This window comes from Colletotrichum higginsianum, chromosome 4 (assembly GCF_001672515.1).
Source record: "Colletotrichum higginsianum IMI 349063 chromosome 4, whole genome shotgun sequence".
NCBI lineage: Eukaryota > Fungi > Ascomycota > Sordariomycetes > Glomerellales > Glomerellaceae > Colletotrichum > Colletotrichum higginsianum.
In genome coordinates, this window is record NC_030957.1 from 5195916 (window position 1) to 5214088 (window position 18173).

The 18173-nt window shown below is 52.8% G+C and overlaps 9 protein-coding genes across 9 annotated transcripts; 4 read left to right on the forward strand and 5 right to left on the reverse strand.

The window, feature by feature from the left end:
- Positions 1-238: 238 nt before the first annotated feature.
- CH63R_06901 (uncharacterized protein) lies at positions 239-1021 on the reverse strand (the record flags this gene model as incomplete). Its single annotated transcript, XM_018301876.1, has 1 exon — positions 239-1021. One exon carries the CDS (start codon positions 1019-1021, stop codon positions 239-241), a length of 783 nt encoding a protein of 260 aa, XP_018159726.1.
- A 670-nt stretch (positions 1022-1691) lies between these two features.
- Positions 1692-3925, reverse strand: CH63R_06902 (Maltose permease; the record flags this gene model as incomplete). The annotated part of the gene is made up of 5 exons (XM_018301877.1): positions 1692-1986; positions 2205-2501; positions 2575-2583; positions 2650-3469; positions 3541-3925. The coding sequence occupies 5 exons, from the start codon at positions 3923-3925 to the stop codon at positions 1692-1694; spliced, it is 1806 nt and encodes a 601-aa protein (XP_018159727.1).
- A 1262-nt stretch (positions 3926-5187) lies between these two features.
- Positions 5188-5760, forward strand: CH63R_06903 (MutT family protein; the record flags this gene model as incomplete). Its single annotated transcript, XM_018301878.1, has 1 exon — positions 5188-5760. One exon carries the CDS (start codon positions 5188-5190, stop codon positions 5758-5760), a length of 573 nt encoding a protein of 190 aa, XP_018159728.1.
- Positions 5761-6155: 395 nt separating this feature from the next.
- CH63R_06904 (Siderophore iron transporter) lies at positions 6156-8148 on the reverse strand (the record flags this gene model as incomplete). Its single annotated transcript, XM_018301879.1, has 5 exons — positions 6156-6711; positions 6774-6896; positions 6950-7598; positions 7666-7883; positions 7937-8148. The coding sequence occupies 5 exons, from the start codon at positions 8146-8148 to the stop codon at positions 6156-6158; spliced, it is 1758 nt and encodes a 585-aa protein (XP_018159729.1).
- A 2144-nt stretch (positions 8149-10292) lies between these two features.
- Positions 10293-10647, reverse strand: CH63R_06905 (uncharacterized protein; the record flags this gene model as incomplete). The annotated part of the gene is made up of 2 exons (XM_018301880.1): positions 10293-10421; positions 10495-10647. The coding sequence occupies 2 exons, from the start codon at positions 10645-10647 to the stop codon at positions 10293-10295; spliced, it is 282 nt and encodes a 93-aa protein (XP_018159730.1).
- A 134-nt stretch (positions 10648-10781) lies between these two features.
- Positions 10782-12293, forward strand: CH63R_06906 (cytochrome c oxidase subunit 1; the record flags this gene model as incomplete). The annotated part of the gene is made up of 3 exons (XM_018301881.1): positions 10782-10848; positions 10901-10999; positions 11056-12293. 3 exons carry the CDS (start codon positions 10782-10784, stop codon positions 12291-12293), a joined length of 1404 nt encoding a protein of 467 aa, XP_018159731.1.
- Positions 12294-12449: 156 nt separating this feature from the next.
- CH63R_06907 (uncharacterized protein) lies at positions 12450-13634 on the forward strand (the record flags this gene model as incomplete). Its single annotated transcript, XM_018301882.1, has 2 exons — positions 12450-12468; positions 12754-13634. 2 exons carry the CDS (start codon positions 12450-12452, stop codon positions 13632-13634), a joined length of 900 nt encoding a protein of 299 aa, XP_018159732.1.
- Positions 13635-14641: 1007 nt separating this feature from the next.
- CH63R_06908 (Cvnh domain-containing protein) lies at positions 14642-15318 on the forward strand (the record flags this gene model as incomplete). The annotated part of the gene is made up of 3 exons (XM_018301883.1): positions 14642-14901; positions 14998-15131; positions 15200-15318. 3 exons carry the CDS (start codon positions 14642-14644, stop codon positions 15316-15318), a joined length of 513 nt encoding a protein of 170 aa, XP_018159733.1.
- A 367-nt stretch (positions 15319-15685) lies between these two features.
- Positions 15686-17777, reverse strand: CH63R_06909 (C6 zinc finger protein; the record flags this gene model as incomplete). Its single annotated transcript, XM_018301884.1, has 2 exons — positions 15686-17504; positions 17557-17777. 2 exons carry the CDS (start codon positions 17775-17777, stop codon positions 15686-15688), a joined length of 2040 nt encoding a protein of 679 aa, XP_018159734.1.
- Positions 17778-18173: the final 396 nt, after the last annotated feature.

The following is an 18173-nucleotide window of genomic DNA, read 5'->3' on the forward strand; positions in this document are numbered from 1 at the left end:
ACGATTTGAACACCGCCGGTGCCGTGTAACCTCGTGCGCACGGCGGCGGCCTCTCCGCCCCCTCACCCAGAGAGGGGATAATTCTCATCAGGCTGCGAATCGGGCAGGTCGTGATGCCCATTACATTCGACTGGCCACTCTTCGTCAAGTCATTGGCGCGTCTCTGTCTGCTTTCCTCCCCCTCTCTCTGTTCCCCGCCTCCCTTCCTCTCGCATGATGATAACGCCGTCCACTGCCTTTATGCCAGAACCGCCACTGCTGCAAGAAGGCCGGCAAAGAGCGCAATTTGAGACGCAGGCTGTCGGGAGTTGTGGGAAGCGGCTCCCTTGGACGACCCGGTAGCGGCGGCGTACCCCAGGGCGCTGTAGACGCTCGTCGCTTGGTCGTCGCTGACAGTGGCAGAACAAGGCTGCGCGTCGTGGGTGACGGATGCGGTGACGGCGCAGACGCTGGTGGCCTCGGAGTTGTACGTCGTCGTCGACGCGTAGCTCATGCTGCCGATGGCGGTCGGGCAGGTCTTGGTGAAGGTCGGCTCCTTTCCGTCGCTCTCAACGACGAAGTCGAAGCTGCCGTTGGCGATGCGAGGGTTCAGGTTGTACTCGCTGTAGGCGGGCTGCTCGGTGAACTCGCATTGGGCGCCCATGCCAAAGACCCAGGCAAAGGTGTAGTCGCCAGGGGCCAGGTGGCCGGTTCTTCCAACCTCGAGATGGGGCCCGTTGCCGAAAGTGCTCTCGTTCCCGATAGAGGCGCCCATGATGCCGTGGGCGGCGGTGCGCATGTACGAGTTTTTGTTCCTTGAATAGATGTCCCAGACGAAGTTGTAGCCGTACTTGTAGGCGATGTCGGGGTTCTGGACGTTGAGAAGCACGGGATAGCCGTTGGCGGTTTCGCCGTACTTCCCATCATCACGAGGGAAGACGAGGTCAAGCTCGAGGGCCTCGGCAGGCAGCTGGGCGCGTGCGAGCTGAGAGCACGAGGCCAGCAGAGTGGCAGCGAGCCAGGAGATGCGATGAGACAGCATAATGAGTGAATGGATGTGCTGGTTAATTATTGAAAGGAGTGTAACGTTGAAAGTGTTCGCGATCGGCGGATCAGCAGTCAACTAGGCCTGTACGGTAACGAATGTGAGTTGATGTATTGGGGGGTTTTTTGGGGGGGTTTTTTTTGCCCCCAAAAACAACGCTGATCCGGAGAACATCGTGGAGAACAGGATACTTTAAAGAAAATTGTGGACGCCCCTTGGGAGTTGCCGGGACTCTGTGCTGTGTGCGTGCGTATGTGTGTGTGTGTTTTTGTCTGTTATCTCTTGTCAAGGCTTGGCTCGAGTCACCCCCGTCAGGATCATACCTAATTTCCGATCAAGACTGACCCTGGCCCACTGCGTCTTTTTTTTTGCTTTATCCCAAACGTCGCTAATCATCGTCTCTGCATTAGTCCCATGTCATTTCGGCCAGGTTTCGACATCGAGCCAACCGAAATGCGCAAAGGAGGCCAGTCCACCAACGGCCCTCAAAGGCGGCACAGGGCATCGTGTGCTCAATCAGCGCTGGTAGTGTGCTTCATTTAAGCTTCTTGCAACGAGAACCCTATGCTTTCAGATTGGGTTCTCAGAAAACTCGTCACATTCATTAAAGATTACACCTTTGGTACCCACCGTCGCTTGCTACCTATCCCATCCATCCGTCCCCCCTTTATGCTTCGTCCTCCTGCAGCTTCTTCTCCTCTTGGCCCCCAGCGCCGGCTTCACATACGTACGACTTGAACTTCCTGGCCGGCACGCGGTTGCTGAACATCTCCTGGATCTCCGCGTAGTTGCGGCCCTTCATCTCGGGGAAGTACAAGTACAGCCAGGCGCAGATGGGCAAAGACAGGCCAAAGAAGATGAAGCAGATCTTACCCCCCAGGTTGGCCTGATCTGTGTTGAGTAGATACGGCATAACCTGCAATACCAGACAGGACGCTGCAGTCGAGCACATGATGTTGATACTGTAGGTTTTTTGCCGAAGTTGAACACTGTTCCCCCCGTTCAGTTAGCAATTCATTGGTCCTCTCATCCGCGCTGCGTGTTATCGATTCCAAGGCCCACTGCCAGTTGGTCGTTCTGGGATGAGTCGTTGACCACGTGCTGTCACCGAAGACAGCCCAAGCCCAACCCAGTTTCTACGGATGCTCAGATAGACTCAATCAAAGTGCTTGTGACTTACCTAGCAGTTTCTCCTCCAACAGAGTACGCAACAGCACCCAGCGTCGCCTGGTACATGAAACCCCAGATGACCATGAAAGCTACAGTTGCCGACAGAGAAGCGGGGCTGCCGATGGTGCTGATGCCGCCGATGAGTAGCAGGAGCGCCGTCATGGAGAAGACGCCGCCAACGATCAAGGGGCGTCTTCCATATCGGTCGACGAGGGGCCACGAAGTCATGTTACCGACGAACTGGATCGCATACGCTGCCTGTCCGATCGCGAGGGGGTTGTTCACGCCGGCCAAACGGAAGTAGTACCTGCAAGCTGTTAGTTAGGAGATTCTCGCGTCTATTGCCCCTCATTCGACGGAGCAGAGCTGCGGAGACTGACGTGAGGTACCTGTGAAACACCAGGTTAGTCGACAATTCATTCGGCTTTGTAACAACAGGCAGACTTTGGACTCACCCTGAAACGAAGTTGACACCAATAGCCTGCTGGGATAGGTAGACCATCACGATGATAAGCGTTCTACGGCGATTGGTTCCAGTGAAGCAGTCAACCCAGCGGGCTGACTCCTGTTCCTTCCTGGCCTCCTGCTCCTTGGCAATGGCAACTGTAGCAACAGCCATGGCGGCGTCCACGTCGAATTTGGGACCATTGAATCGCAAGTACGACTTGGCGGCCTCTTCACGGCGGCCTTTGATCAGGAGCCAACTGGGAGACTCGGGTAAAAAGGCCAGACCGCAAAGCAGCAGGCCGGGAGGGATGAGTTGGGTAATCAGGGGGATCCTCCATGACAGATCGTTCTTGTAATGGTCACTCGCCAATACGGTCGCAGAGTTGAGCCACTGGCCAACGGTAATCATAGTGTTAACCAACACGAGGCAGACACCGCGCATCTTGACCGGTGCGAGCTCCGCCACGAACACGGGGCCCAGTGAGTGGCCCAGACCGAACCCGAAAGTCGCAATGACCTTGCCGCCAAACAGCATCATGACGGTCGTGGCGAAGTATTGGAGAATCGTGCCGCCACAGCAGATCAAGCACGCGACGCCGATGGTCTTTTTGCGGCCAAAGATGTCGCTGATGAAACCCGTGGCAAAGGCCGAGACGAAGATGCCGATGGTGCCCGCTGCGTTGAGGATCTGCTGGTCTTGGGCGGCAACCTGCCATTTGCCGTTGACTTCGTGGCCGAAACGCTGGGCGAAGGGGGTGACGGCGAGGAGTTTTCCGATGGTCGAGACTTCATAGCCAAAGTTGATGGGCAAAAGATAAATCAACAAGCCTGCCGCGTAATAAAACGTTAGAAAGGATTGGCTTCACAGTGAGTGGGCCGATGTCTTCGGATGAACTGACAGAAACCCAGCACACGCTTGTTCTCCCACAGATCACGGAACCCAAGCTTCTCGTTGGAATGCGATTCGGGTAGTGCTGCATTGGCCGCGGCGTTAACGTCCTCGAGCTGTTCAGATTGCAGCTTTTCGTCGTGGTGCCGGGCCGTCGATTCGTTCTTGGGATCCGCCATGACGGGCGATTGTCTGAAGGAGGCGGAGGAGGGAACGTACGAGGAATCCTTTCGAGCTTTTTTTTTTTCTTCTTCCAATGCTGCCTCTCCTTTGGGGTCGCTGCGTCCTGCTACAACCACTCCGGAACTGATGGCGGTGGGATCATCCAAAGTCTTATAGTCCGGGGATGGTACATCGGAACCAGAGCATGCGGGTGCCTCTCCGCGATTCCCCATGGGTGCTTAACGAGGACTCCCCAGTTCTCCGCATTATCCACGTGGTGGTAGCCAGGCACCCCACTCCGTGATTCAGATGCCATCGGCTCACCCAGCTGCTCACCATAAAGTTCCTGCTTTTGAGCCGATAAAACGATGCCTGGGGTGAGCAGGGGGTGGGCGGGAAGACAAGTGCTGGTTCAAGCGCCAGTGCTTCGTCCTTCCGTCTGGTGTGCCAATGTTCTACGTGGCAGACGGCAACAATCATGGCATTTCGTTTCGTCAGGCAGAATGCAAGTAAGCTCTAGAGGCCAGAACAAAACCTACATCCTCAAGATTCATCTGGTGAAGCCCCGCCCCGAATCAGATGTCCCAAACGAAACTGTATGACGACTGAGCTTTCATCTGCCATTCCGAGCTTATGGAGCCCCGTGGAGGAATTCAGTTTAGGTGGGACCGGGGGCCGGAATCCGGAACGCGGAATGGAAACAGTTGCCGGATCTGTCCCCAGATCTTCAACTCAACAGGAACGAGAGGGCTAAAGATTACCTGAAATGGAACTTTGCATATTGAATCTTTTTCTACTGGACATGAACGGCCAACCCATCCCCGTACAAAAATACCATACCTGTGGTTTGAGGCTGTTCAATATGCGGGTGGAATAAGAGCCCTCCGCAAAGAGGCTGACCCCGGAGTTTACACTCGTAGGCTTATTTCCCCGCCATGCAAGTCTTCCGAGTCAAGCTCACCACGCCATCCCGTCGTACCAAAGGGGCAGTTGTAGCCATTGTCAACTCCCCAGAAAATGCCACCCCATGATTCAGGTACGGTCGAATCACCCGCCGCCTTGAGTTCGCGCGAGCGGGGTGAGCGGTTAGCTCTGCGTAGCTCCTAGGCGATCAGAAAGGGCATTTCGAAGGGATCTATTCGGTTGTACCTTTAGAAGCTTCCATGATGCTGTGCTTCTCATTACCGAAGAGACCATATGCAATTTTCAGTGCGAGACATAGCACTTATGTTGTGCTTTCCACTGTCTAGTTTTGTCCTCTGCTGTGTACCTGTGCGACCTCAATAGGAACCGCCTTGGCCGACCGTACCCAAAACCTAGCACCTTGGTAGTCGGCGCAGGAGTGGAAAGCTTACATCACAGTGGCATAAAGACTTTTCTTGTGTCACTTTTCCTTTTTCCCCTTCCTCATCTGACCACCACTCCTTCAGCTACTTGAGACGTTACCACCACTCACTTCGAACCCTCGTCTACCGAAGTTATCAAAGAACCGGCCATGGAGTTTCTGTCGATGTCACGCGATGATGTTCGACTACACGTTTCCTCAAGCAGCTCCCCCTCAGTCGACAAAGTGACGGTTGGTGCCGCCATCTTGCGGCATGGCACTTCAGGTCCTAGTATCCTTCTGCTCAAACGAAACCCCGATGAAAAGTACTACCCGAACGTCTTTGAGATACCAGGAGGCAAGGTGGATGCAACCGATCCTACAGTCCGCGATGCTATTATACGAGAAGTTGCCGAAGAGACGCAAATGACGGTGTTGGACGTCGCAGCGTCGTTATCCCGCATAATATACACCACCGAGAAGCTAGTGAAGTCGCCGACCGGGGAGTGTGAAATCATCAAGCGTCGCGCTTTACAGCTGAACTACGTTGTCACAGTGGAAGGGACGGACTTTCAGGTTAACGAAGAGGAACACTCCGTGGGAATTTGGGCGAGCCGCGATAGTCTGGATCAAATCCCCATTACTTCGGAGATGGGAGCATTGGTATCAGAAGTTCTGGGCTTGGAAGAGGGTCGGTCTGCTGTGGCCGGCCATGCCTCAGGTGTGATTGGATGCACTCGATGACTGGACACCCGGGCCTGCTCTCTGGGGATACTTCGTCATCCATAATCTAGGACCATGTTCTTTGATGAGTAACCCGGTTCCAGGTCCCATGGAACGCCTGGTCATTGTGGTACCTCATCACTCCGATATTGGAGCATATCAACCACGTTGTCCTGGGCACGTTATGGATTGGCTTTGCGTGGGCGAAGAACTGCTACAAATTGTGCTCTCGAGCCATCCAACGAGACGTGAGGACAGCTTCGTAAATTCAACTAAAGTTGAGAGAAATCAGCGTCTTCATCACGAGCAGAGAGGCCTCCGCCTGTTTTCATTACAGTAGTTGAAGCTACACCGCAAATGCAGCTTATGTATCTCTGTTCTACAACAAGCGAGAGAGAACTCAGTACTTTTTCTTTTCAGAACAAGACACCCTTTGTCTGCGTCTTTTCACTCAACTTGTGGTTCTTCATCAACGAAACCCAGACAATCGGCCCGGCCAGTGCCACCAGTGACGCGATGATCATGATCTTCTGCGTCTCGCCGTATGCGAGTACAATTGCATCTCTCTCCGGGGTTCCCCACGCGTAGCTAAGCTGTCTGTTAAGATCGCCGTAGATGAGAAGAGCCTCGCCCTTGAGCTCGTCGGGGAGGTATTTGGCCAGCTTGGATGGCATCAGGTTCGTCCAGATGGCGCCACTGATGGATGATCCAATGGCACCACCGACGCTAGTAATCATAGAAAGAAGGGCGAAGCCAATGGCGACGTCGCGGTGAGGTACAGAGGCCATGACAGCAATTTGCTCAACCATGACAAGGGTGCCACCAGCCAGCGCCCCCAAAACTTCACACATGATGACTAGACCAACGCTGGTGTCGGGCATGCGGAACTTGATCATCAAACCGGTCGAGAGGATCTGGACGGGGACCGCGGCCAAGCCGAGCCATTTGTACCGGTCGGTGTATCGCATAAGACTGATGGCTGTCTGTCAACAACTTTGCTTCGCTGGCGAGGTTGAGAGAGAAACTTCACTTACAGCCCGACGGGAATGGCCCAGGCGCACGACACAATGTTGTAGATATTGGTGATAAAACCGGCTCGAGAAACGCTGAGGTTGTACACAACCTGCAGGTACGACGAGAATTGGACCTTGTAGCAACTGAAAACCCGTGTTAAAATGAGGTCCTTGAGTAGAAATGGGGGGCAACTCACTAGAAGCTGATCCACATGTTGCCCCCAAGGAGACAGGCGACGAGGACAGTTCTGTTCTTGAAAAGCTCGAAAGGGACGAACGACTTGGGCGCAATGTGCTTCTCGTAGAAGGGGAAGGCAACCAAGAGGAGTCCGCCCAAAACAATCATGGCGATGATTTTGGGCTCGCGCCACTGGTGGGCCTGATATCCGGCCAAGCTGAAAGGCAACAGGAGCAGTGAGAAGCCGGCAACGACAAGGAGCATGCCAGCGACATCAAGCTCAATGACCCAATATTTGACCGAGTCCCAGAACGTGCGGTTCTCGCGCTTCTTCACGTAGAGACCCTTCTTCACCGCACGGTTCATCTGAACAGTGAAGATAATGATCAGGGGCGCGACCATGGCTGGGATGATGATGGTGAAGGCGCCGTATCCCCATCTCCATGTGCTACCTTCTAAGAAAGCCTGGGCGGCAGCAGGCCCGGCAAAAGTATTCGAAATGTAAGGAGTCGACGTGAAGCCGAACAGAATCATGCGGTTCTTGAGAGTCGAGGTATCGGCCATGAAGATATTGAGAACGTAACCAACGCCGTTCATACCGGTCCAAAAGAACGTTTGCGCCGCGGCGTAGGTCTCGACGTTCTGGCAAACAGCCATCAAGATTAAAGCTGGATTGATGTCCGTTCAGTTAAAACGATCGGTAACTGTAAAGGGTATCGGAAAATCAATACTCACAGATGACGACGAACGACAGCATGATGCAAAGGCCGGTAGTCCGGCCGATGACATCAAGAACACGAGCGAGCGGCAACTTGCTGACACCGCCGACGATGTTCGAGATGATGCCCGTTGCTGCCATAAGGCCGTGAAAGCCGAAGTCACTGACAACATAGGGAACCAGAGAGCTCGAGATCTGCTGTTGAAGAGAATCGACGAAGAACACGACCCAGATCCTATTCTCCGTCAGCTTAGGTCAATCGAATTCGCGACACAAGGAGTTGCGCACAAGATGTAAGCGGCGATGAGCCAGGGTTTAGTCCATGTTTGCGTCAGTGCCTCGATCTTTTCGACACCGGCAAGGCCGCCGGTGTTGGGGTCGATTTCATCGGGGGCTGGCTTCTCGTCAAAGAACTCGGGGCCCTTCTCGTCGACACTGCCAGGAATTGGGTCTCCGGAAACAATCTCCGGGGCGCCGGTGGCTTCGTTTGAACGACCCATGTTGCCGAGAGGAAAACGGAACAAGGCGACGCGCGAATCCTAGGGGTCTACGTCGGTGGGACAATCGTCTTGGTCGACAAGAGGAAACGAAGAAGCTTCAAGCACGGCACAGCCAGTAGCGATCAGAAAGGTTCTTAAAAGGTCTCCGGCGACCCAGAGTTGCCAAGATATGACCCGCTCGAGTGGTGGAACAGACAATAGTTCAACACGTGACGACAGATTGTGAGCGATCTTGGCCGGAGAAAGTAACCCTGATAGCGTCGGTCGAAGGACAGCGGGTATGGCCTCGGGCGTCTTCGGCCAATCTTCGTATCGACGGATGGCAACATGGTGGTGCATTAGTGGTTCGAAGGATCGAGCAGGTGGGTGTTCTAGATTGATAAGATCGAATTTTTTCCTCCTAGTGACTGACGGCTTGCCATTGGAGGATCGCAATCCATGACGGGGGCAAAGTAGCTGCTCCCGGGATGTTTGTTGCGCTCGTTTTGCTCCGTTTCGTCGGGTTATCAAAGTGGGTGTTAATGACCGACCCGTCGGATGGTAAGCCAATGAGAAATGCGGAACGCTGTGGGACGAAGACATTACGCCGTGTCTTCGGGTCAAGCACTTCGAAGTCCGGCCAGTCTTCGAAGTCGAGAAGGAGGCGGAGTGGAACAAGCCGTCGGGAAACGAGCGGTCGAGAGGCCTCACCCGTCGGAAGCATGCAAAGCCCAAGTCTTTCGCAAGGTTCAGGGTTTCCTGGCATCTTGCCACGCCCGAGTGGGACAAATCCGAACGAATGGTTGGACTCCACAGCCACTTGTCAAGACTATTTGGTCTTGTCTGGTCATGAGATATAAGATAATCCTTTTGTATTATGGTTGGTTGCAACCATAAAGAAGTGTTTCTCTCCCCTCGAAATTGCCTTCACTGGGAAGCTCGTTTCCAATGTCTCGTTGCTAGCGGTGAAGAACCGGTGAAAGGGACTCAGAGCCGGGTGTATCCGTGAAGGGAACCAGACTTTAGCCAGTAAACCCCGCCGACACCATGTCCACCCACACCACTCCATCTTGGTTGCAACACTGTTGCAGACAACCTAGGCCTGTTTCGCTCCGAGGAGCCTGTCCACTCTTGAAGATTGAAGATTTATATGGTCCTTGATTCCCTCGCATGGGGCATCCAAAATCCAAAAAGAAACTTAAATCTCGCTTGACCTTTCTGGCCCCAACTAACGGGCTTACTCATCAGCGAAATCATTCTTTAAGCAACTTGAATGTCGTCACGTTCCAACTTGCCGGCCTTCGAGATTTTGTCAACGTATCCTTTGATGCAATGGGAGCACACAAACTGATTTGAGTACTAACGTCTCACAAAACCAATCTCGTGGATATCAAACCCACTGGCGAAGACAGCTATGTACGGGTACAGCCGTCGTATGCCTCTAAGTTCGATCGATGCCAAGCCCAATATCTACTGAGAGCGACCGGGTGTGCGGTCTCGACTATTGGGGCGGCACAAGTGAAGAACTCCACTCTGCGTCAATAGTGTTTACCCAAGGGTCATCTTCCATATTATATTTGATGTTGATAGGTCAGGCGCAGACAACATTTGCGTATCAAATTGTCTGCCAATTCGAGTCTATTATGTCCTTGCTAGCATAGTTAGAGAAGCTGTTAGCCTGTGCTTCATTTGGAGCTCGATGACAAGCAGACCTGCTGCTCCAGTCCAAGACAAAGTGAAGAGCTTTTAAAGCTGACGTCCTCTCTACCCCAGAAAGTTCCATGTCAAGTGGATTTCGAAGGATGGTAGAGACATGATCGCCGATTCGCAATTGGTCAGTTGCGTAGTCATTCTAGGCTCGTTAAGATAAGTAGAAGAGTTAGACAAGTACATCATCTTACGGATACCAGTCGGTCCATAGTAGAGTCGTATGCACTTTCAATCAAGCCAACAAATAAATAGCGGTTGCAAGTGTTACGTAGAAAGGTTTTAAATTGAAGACTAGAGACTTTGGCAATTACTAATTAGCGGCATAGGGATGATGAAAGCATGCAATGCCAAACGCCACCATTTAACTTTGATATTCCCACTATTCAACGCCACAGAAACGGAATCGCAGCTTCACGTACGGAGTATGTCCCTCTCGTTCTTTAAAAGACCTTTTTCTACTCTGCTGGCGGTTCAAGCCTTCTGTCTTCGAACCTCTGCTGACTCAGCATACGCGCACTGAAGCACGCCATGGGTGCCAAGTTGAGATCATCGAGGGTATCTGACAAACCCTCGTCGTCTCTTATCTAAATAGGCAGAGTTACGGCCCAATCCCCGTCTGACAGCGGAGATGAGCGGCAGTCACCTCGGTTGTCTAACCCAGTGACCAATGGTCTGGAACTGGGTAACAGCGGAGATGAGGGCAATGCTTCCAATCAGGGCCTTAATGGCGTGCTCTGCGTGCAACGTCACCCAGCACCCAACCGCATGGTAGCTCTTTATCTCATAAACCTCGAGCGGGAACTCCTGCATGTTGAATCCAGCACTCACGACATCTCTAATCTTGTCAAGATCTTGTTCAAGGCATCCTGCAGCCAGCAAGTCAGCTATCGTGAGAGATCACTGCTTAGAACGCATTGCAGTATCTCAGATTACATCACTACGTGATGTCTGACAAGGCGAGTACCGCGCCAGACGCGGCACAGGCCACTGTGCAATCGGAAAGAGTCGCTGGTAGGTAACATGGTCCTAAACATCCCAGTGCTCAGACACTTACGACCGACAGTCAAGTGGTATCGTTCACCATTCTACAATGCCACGATACTTGGCATGTGCAGCTTTGCCGCACCAGGACTATGGGGCGCGATGAATTCACTGGGTGCCGGTCAGTTGGCTACTCGAAAAACCCTCACCATGCGTATTATTGCTGACCGATTCCAGGCGGTGCGCAAGAGCCGTATCTCGTCAATACAGGCAACGCGCTCACCTTCTGCCTTATGATCATCTCATGCTGGCTCACTTCCTCAATCGTCAAATACATCGGTATCAAGGGAGCATTGGTCGTCGGCACCATCGGGTTTGCCCCGTACAGCGCGGGTCTTTACCTGAACAACCGATATGGTGTCGAGTGGCTCGTCATCGTCGGAGCCGCGTTTTGCGGCGTGTCGGCCGGAATATTTTGGGGCTCTGAAGCCGCCATTGCTATTGCGTACCCAGAGCCACACAACAGAGGACGGATGATCGCGTACTGGCTCACGTGGACCAGAGTTGGTCAAATCCTGGGTGGCGCAATCAGCCTCGGCTTGAACTCTGATCGCAGCGGGGCTGGAAAAGTATCTTACAAGGTCTACCTCATCTTCATTGCTCTACAAGCTTGCGGACCCTTCGTTGCTCTGCTGCTGAATCGGCCTCACAAGGTCCAAAGGGGGGACGGTAAAGCTGTAGAGCTTACAATCGCCGACAGCCCGTGGCAAGAAATCAAGGCAACGACCAAGACCTTCCTCACACCCAAGTTTTTACTTCTTATACTCTGGATTGGACAAGGCGTCTACTCAGAGTCCATATTCTTCACATACATCGCCCTTTGGTTCTCAGTTCGAGCCAGAGCTCTTGGCTCGTTCCTCTCTGGTATCGTGGCCGTTGTCGCTGGGAATCTGCTGGGATTGTGGCTTGACCAGAACCAGATTGCTCTCAAGAAGAGGGCTAGATGGGCTTTCGCCGTAATCATGACTCTGCAAGGCGCATGGTGGCTCTGGCTTACGATCAACGTCACAGAGTACCGCCGAACGCAGCCCACCCTGGACTGGAGCGATCCGGGTTTCGGAAGAGGGTTTGGAGTGTTCATCTTCTTGGTCTCAGGCTTCCAACTCAATTACAACTTTGCATTCTTCATCATTGGACAAATTTCGGAGAGTCCACAAGAAACTATCCGGTTATCTGCCCTTCTCCGAGGTATCGAGTCTGCCTGGCAAGCTCTTAGCTACGGACTGAACGCCGTTCCGATCTTCGCACTTGTCGGTGGGCCGTACATAAACTTTGGGCTTTGGTTTGTGTCGATTTACCCAGCCTGGCTAGTTATTCGACATTTTGGCACCAGTCACAAGGGTGGGGATTCAGAGACTGTTTCCCAGGATGAGGTAATGCACGAAGTCAAAACGCAGACAAATTTGCAACACTGAAAGCACCGGGTCTCATCGACGGACACATTTCTGGTGACGGTCTGGGGCTTCATATAAGCTTCGTCCATAAGACTCATGGTTGGACCTTCTGCTTGATCGCCAGGCATGTTCTGAGCTTCTGGGATATGGGAGTATATGATTTTTGAATGCTACACAATGACGCAACAAAGGCTTTGTACGTTGTAGTCATAAAGAACAACAGTTCACCAAAGCGAGCATATTTCCAGTTTGAGATACTGAACAATATTGTAACTCCATACGTTGAGGTTCTAAGAGATACAATGTCCAACCACAACGTTCAACTTGACAGGAGGCTTCGCATGCTCTGGTCATCTTAGAGATATTTATAAGGGCCGGTTTTGCCGTCTCAGTATAGCTCGAAATCTCTGAATACGACACAGACTATAGACAGCATCCCTAGCAAAGTTTCACTTCAACAATTGAGACTACGTTGGCCCAGTCCGTGAAGTCGCCACAACCCAGAAGCTTCGAATGAACACTTCTACTATGGAAATGAACAAACAGACACAGAAAGATTACTTCCCAAAGTTCTTCGAACTTCCGGCCGAGCTACGCAACAGAATCTATGAGCTATCTGAGCTCATTCCCACAGAATATGATCTGGATGCATTTGGGCCAGCGGCTGATATGGCGTGGTCGCGGACCCATCCCCAATCGTCATTGACGTTAGTCTCCCGTCAAGTCAGAGGCGAGGTACTGAGTCTTTTGCACAGCAAAAACCATTTCCATTTTTGGCTTGGATCACAAAGTCAGAACACCAACCGGTCGGCGGCCTCATCTAATCCGACGGCTTTCATTGAGGTCCACATTGATCCATCGCACGCCTTCGTGTTGAAAAACATCAAGTCATTGTACCTACACTTCTTTTGCGGAATAGGTCCTGGCGTGACATTGTCACAACAGCTTGTTCGATCGGCCCTTAACATCAAGAAGCTAACCATCTGTCCCAACAGTCGCAGTGATGCTCCTGCATCTAACGAGTTTCAGGCGGCACTTGAACTCTTCCTGCACGACATCCAACAGATTCGCTCGCTCCAAACGGTGCGACTTGCTGACCCCATTCCCAGAGAATTCACTCAACCGTTGGCATTGTCTAAATTATTCGTATTCCGATTGGAGTCCATTTGTTCGGGCCTCTCTCACCGCGGTTGTGACCACAATACTGCCCGGTCTCCTGAAAGCTACGCTGGGCAAGTTCCCACTGAAGGAAATGTCAGAAACTCCATCGCTTTGCATCAAAACATCCAACAGTTTCTATGGACAGCAGTGAGGCCAGCAAGACGCTGGCATATGAGCTTCTTTTTGCCAGGAATGCGTTGATCAAAGATCCGAGCCAGTTTTCTAGCCGTCCTCGTCGACACGTCAAGCTATCAAGTCGTCTTCGTGGAAAAGTTTGAGGCGAGTCGATCAAAAGAGGGGGAAATTGTGCTTGGAGACCGTTTCTCACAAAGGTAGTGGGTTGGACATAAGGGGAAACCGGACGGTTGGAATAAGGATGATCGAAAGAGGTAAGTTGATATTGAAGATAGCAGAAACAAACACTATGCACCGCAGTACTAGAAAAAACTGTGGCTCGCTTATTGAAAAGGATCTCAGGGCCCTTGCATGGTGTTTTTCATGCATGATATCATCAGGGAGACTAGCCCTACTCCGACGTTCCGAGTCTGTCTGTTCTGGGCTTCGGCTAGATGATGAATGCAAAGAAATGATTGGACTTTCTCCCTTTCACCGCCTGTGCGACATTCTAATTATCACCAAGAAAGAACTGTCCTTGCAAGAGTTTTCGATGCTGCCACGAAGCACGTGAGGGCGAAGTTGCGGTTGTTCCCTGCAGTTGTCTTCCCCCCCCCCTTCTGCGTAACAGACACTTTGTACGGAGAATCAGAATGTACCATCCACTTCACGAAGTACACTGTTCAGTCCCCGCCATTGCTGCATCCGGTGGTTTTGGGCTCTGGACGCACATTGATATGTGTGGTCTGAAGTTTCGGACGGGCCTTTGGTGTCATTGTTTCTCGGCCTCGAGGGTTGGCTGTGTCATGCATCCGCGAGGCTCCTTTCAGATGCAAGGGATGATAACCTTCAAGACTCAATGGTTTTGTGCGCGTCGAATGTCTGCTTGTGTAAGTCTACCTTTGGAATGACAAATATGTAGCTGCGGACGAGAAAAGTTCTCTGACTTCTTATATCCTGGAAGAGAACGCAAGAATCAAAACTTCAACTCCCGCGTTTTCCAAGAAACAACAAGGTCGCTTGCCCATACTGTTTCTCGCGTGTGGCTTTTGGCGACATTCAGACTTTTAAGTCCCGTTCCTTCCATCGTCATCATGAACATCACGTCCCTCATCTTCGCCATCGCAATTGTGCTCTTCGGCACTCCGGCCGTTAGCGAACGCGAATGCCCTTTCGAGTCAGACTGCGTTCAAAATGTTTGCAGTAAGATCAGATACACGGCCGACCACAGAGGAGAAAGACCGTTCCTGATGGAAGCTACCTGCGCGAACGAGGCAGGCGAGCCAGTCTTCACTAAGCTTGACCTCAAAAAGTGCATCGTGAATAGCAATGGGCTCCTTTACTGGTCAAACCTGTTAGTTGCCTTCATTCTCTCCGTCGTGGACTCACACACCAACCGTTCCTACACTGTTCACACACCTTGCTGATCATGATGACCCGCCATACACAGCGGCGATTTCAAGTGCCAGGGCTGCCGCATAGTCCAGCATAAACCGGAAGACACTGTCATCTTAGAGTGCCGAAAATGCCCGAAGAAGATTGGCGAGTGGGAGTCCTTCGTGGTAAACTCACGGATCAATCTATGTAAGTAGATGGGAACCAAAAACATACCAGTCTCACTTCTTGACTCTTGGCTGACACGAGACTCCCAGCATATGGCATCTGGGTCAGCAAGAACGGCGCGCTCAGCTGCTACAGCCACGAAGGAGGCTATCGTAGCTCTAAGGGGATATCAAGACTCTCCGGTCGTGGTGGACCTCGGACCTCTTGACCGATGTGTAGACACTGGCACGCTGAATTCATTCATCTTACAGGGCGTCAACACTGGGAGATGGGTCGTGTGCAACGCTGGTCCATCTGACAGAATTTTCTTCGTACGGCCCACGAGAGCATTCCCGAGGAGTTTAAATCTTTTGTGTTCATTATCTTCCTCTTTAAATACATACATGCCAGCTCCTGAAAGTCATATGGAGTCTTCCTTGGTCGCCCAAATTCCCTCTCCGTGTGTAAAATCTGGGAAAAGCACAACAAAATCAACGCGCCACACTTCCACTAACTCGTCACTGAGAACAGATACGCGCTGAAATACACAATGAAGTACGTGCCTTGCATACCAAGTTGTCACAGGAACCATCTCTCTACACCCGCGCTGATGACCGCCGAATAAACTCCCTGGTCACCTTCCAATGCGCCGCTCCGGCCTCTTTCGGGTCCATAAAGACGGTGATCCAGCTCCCCCACTTCGACTCATTGTCGATGAGTGCGTTCTTTATCCTCGCATGCTCGGGCAGACCGAACGGCGCCTCGAGCTGATGCGGTCCCCAGAAGGCGCTGCTGCCGCCAGATGACGACGACGACGACGACGACGTTGACCCAGTCGACATGGAACTGGGCGTCGTGTGTCTGCTCTGGACGAGGTTTCTCACAAGGTCTCTGGTCCGCTCGTATTCCGCGTTGATTTGGGTGTTGGTGAGCTTGGGGATCTGAGGATACTGGACCCGAGGCACTGGGTAGTCGCAGTCGATGCTGGGGTCATTGTTCGTGGGGAAAAGACCGATGGGCACACCGTCCGATTCCTCCCAGGAGACCGTGTCCCATCCTGCGGTCAAATCGACCGATTCGTCGCGGCGACGGGCGGCTTCTTCTTCAATGTTTATACAGCGCTTGCCGATCTCGGAGATCATCTGCGCATCCCACAGGTTCTCCTTTCGCTTCCTGACTGTTTCTTGCTTCAGCAAGTCCACGGCCGCGCGCCGTAGCATGGGATGCCGGCATTTGATGCTTACGTAGTATAGCGGCGGGATGATCTCGGTGTCAAAGACGAATTTGGGCATCGCCATGGCGGCCTGGGAAGGGTCGCGCCCCGACACTCTCCGTGACGCGTGCACAAACTCGGCTGCGTTGCTGATGATGGACGCGAAAGTTACGATATGGTTGTCGAACGCCGTCTCCAGGGTGTCCATCGCAGTGCTGATGGCGATCCTGGCTGCGTGGTAGTACACCATGCACAGCTTGCATTTGCTCAACGCGTCATCAATGGCCGAGATGACGACAAAGGACACATGCCATTGCGATAGTTTTGCGAGGAAGTCATCTTGCTCGCGATCCAGTTCCAGTAAAGTCGGATCGCTCGGGGGATATGAGTAGGCTGCTCTTTTGGCTTTGGCCGTGAATCGTAGCCCGTCATCGATCAGTTCGTAGAGCGCAACCTCGGCCTCGTCTACTGATGAGAAGAACAGATTCGTGGCAGAGCTTGCTTTCATGTTTGGCGGTATCGCGGCGGGGAAGCAACCAAAAAGGAAGGATGCGAGGGCGAGCCGGCTGTAGACGGGCACGAAGTGTTTCTTGATCATGTCCACGTCTGTCGAAGGCTCGAGCTGCGAGAGGATTAGTCTGCCCTGGTTGATGTGAACTTGCGACGCGCCCTCGTCTCCAAGCATGAACTCTATGCAGATGAACAATAGACACGCCAGCAACGGCACTGTTGCTGGCGATGTCTCGGTGGGCTTCCATTCCTGGAGACACTTCAGAGCTTTGCCGTACTGCTCGGCAGCAAATGCGTTGGTCAGCACGCCATGGTTGTTTTCCTCTTCAACGGCCGAATTGGAGCCCGGCGGCAACGCTAGCGTCTCATGAAGACTGCTAATGGCGAGGACGGCGTGACGGATTGCCGGCTCGGCATGGCAAAAGTGCGGCACCAGCTTCTTCCACAGCATCGAGCTGACGCCGTCGCTGAAGATAGACGGGGCGGAAAAGCTACGATAGAAATCAAAGGCGCGCTGCTCCTTGGTACCACCGGCCCAGTCCGCAAAGGGCGAGACAGGCGGGCTTAAGCGCATGACGCCGCCGGGATTGTTCCCCGGCAGCTTGGGAGGCAAGTAGCCGTCGCATTTCCGACCCGTCTTGTTGCAGCGAAGGCATGCAGGCTTGGTCTCGTCACACTTGACCTTTCGAATTCTAGCAGCCGCGACGGGGTTAGCAGGGCAAGGGGGAGTGGAAGACCTCGGACGAGGCAAGATGAGATGACGAGTGTTGAGACGACAAGAGATGGGATGACCGGCCTCGGACAAAGAGCAGCAGTTGAAATGGAAGACTCGGACTCAACTTGCAGGTGACACATCCAGTCCGGACTTTCTTGGTGCCTTTTCGACCAGAAGGGACCTGGGATGACGCCGGCGGCGCACCTCCTTGAAGCCCCATTATTTGCTGGTTGGCCGCCGTTGTGCTCATGGTGCGGCTCCCCTCTCCCTGCCAAGAACAAATGGGCGTCCTAGTCCAAAGCCGGGTTATGTGATTGGGACCTGGCCGTTTCCTTTGAATGGCCCTGGTTTGTTTTGGATCTCGAGTCGTTGTCGAAGGGGCAATCCGAGATGTGAGGTCCGAGGCAAGCAATCAGGGCTGACAGCCTCTTGAAGACGGAATCAGAATGTGAGAATAGGACTCTTGTATTGTCTGTGCATTCACAAGGAATGAGGAGGGGACGGGGCTCGACACGATTCTGCAAGGGCGCCGAAGGGGGTAATGACGCGAAAAGCAGTAAACCCACAGTCGATCCAAAGCGAGATCTCCTCCAAGGCTGTCTGGACACGTCACACGGCTGCGAGAGTTAGAAGTACCAACAAAACA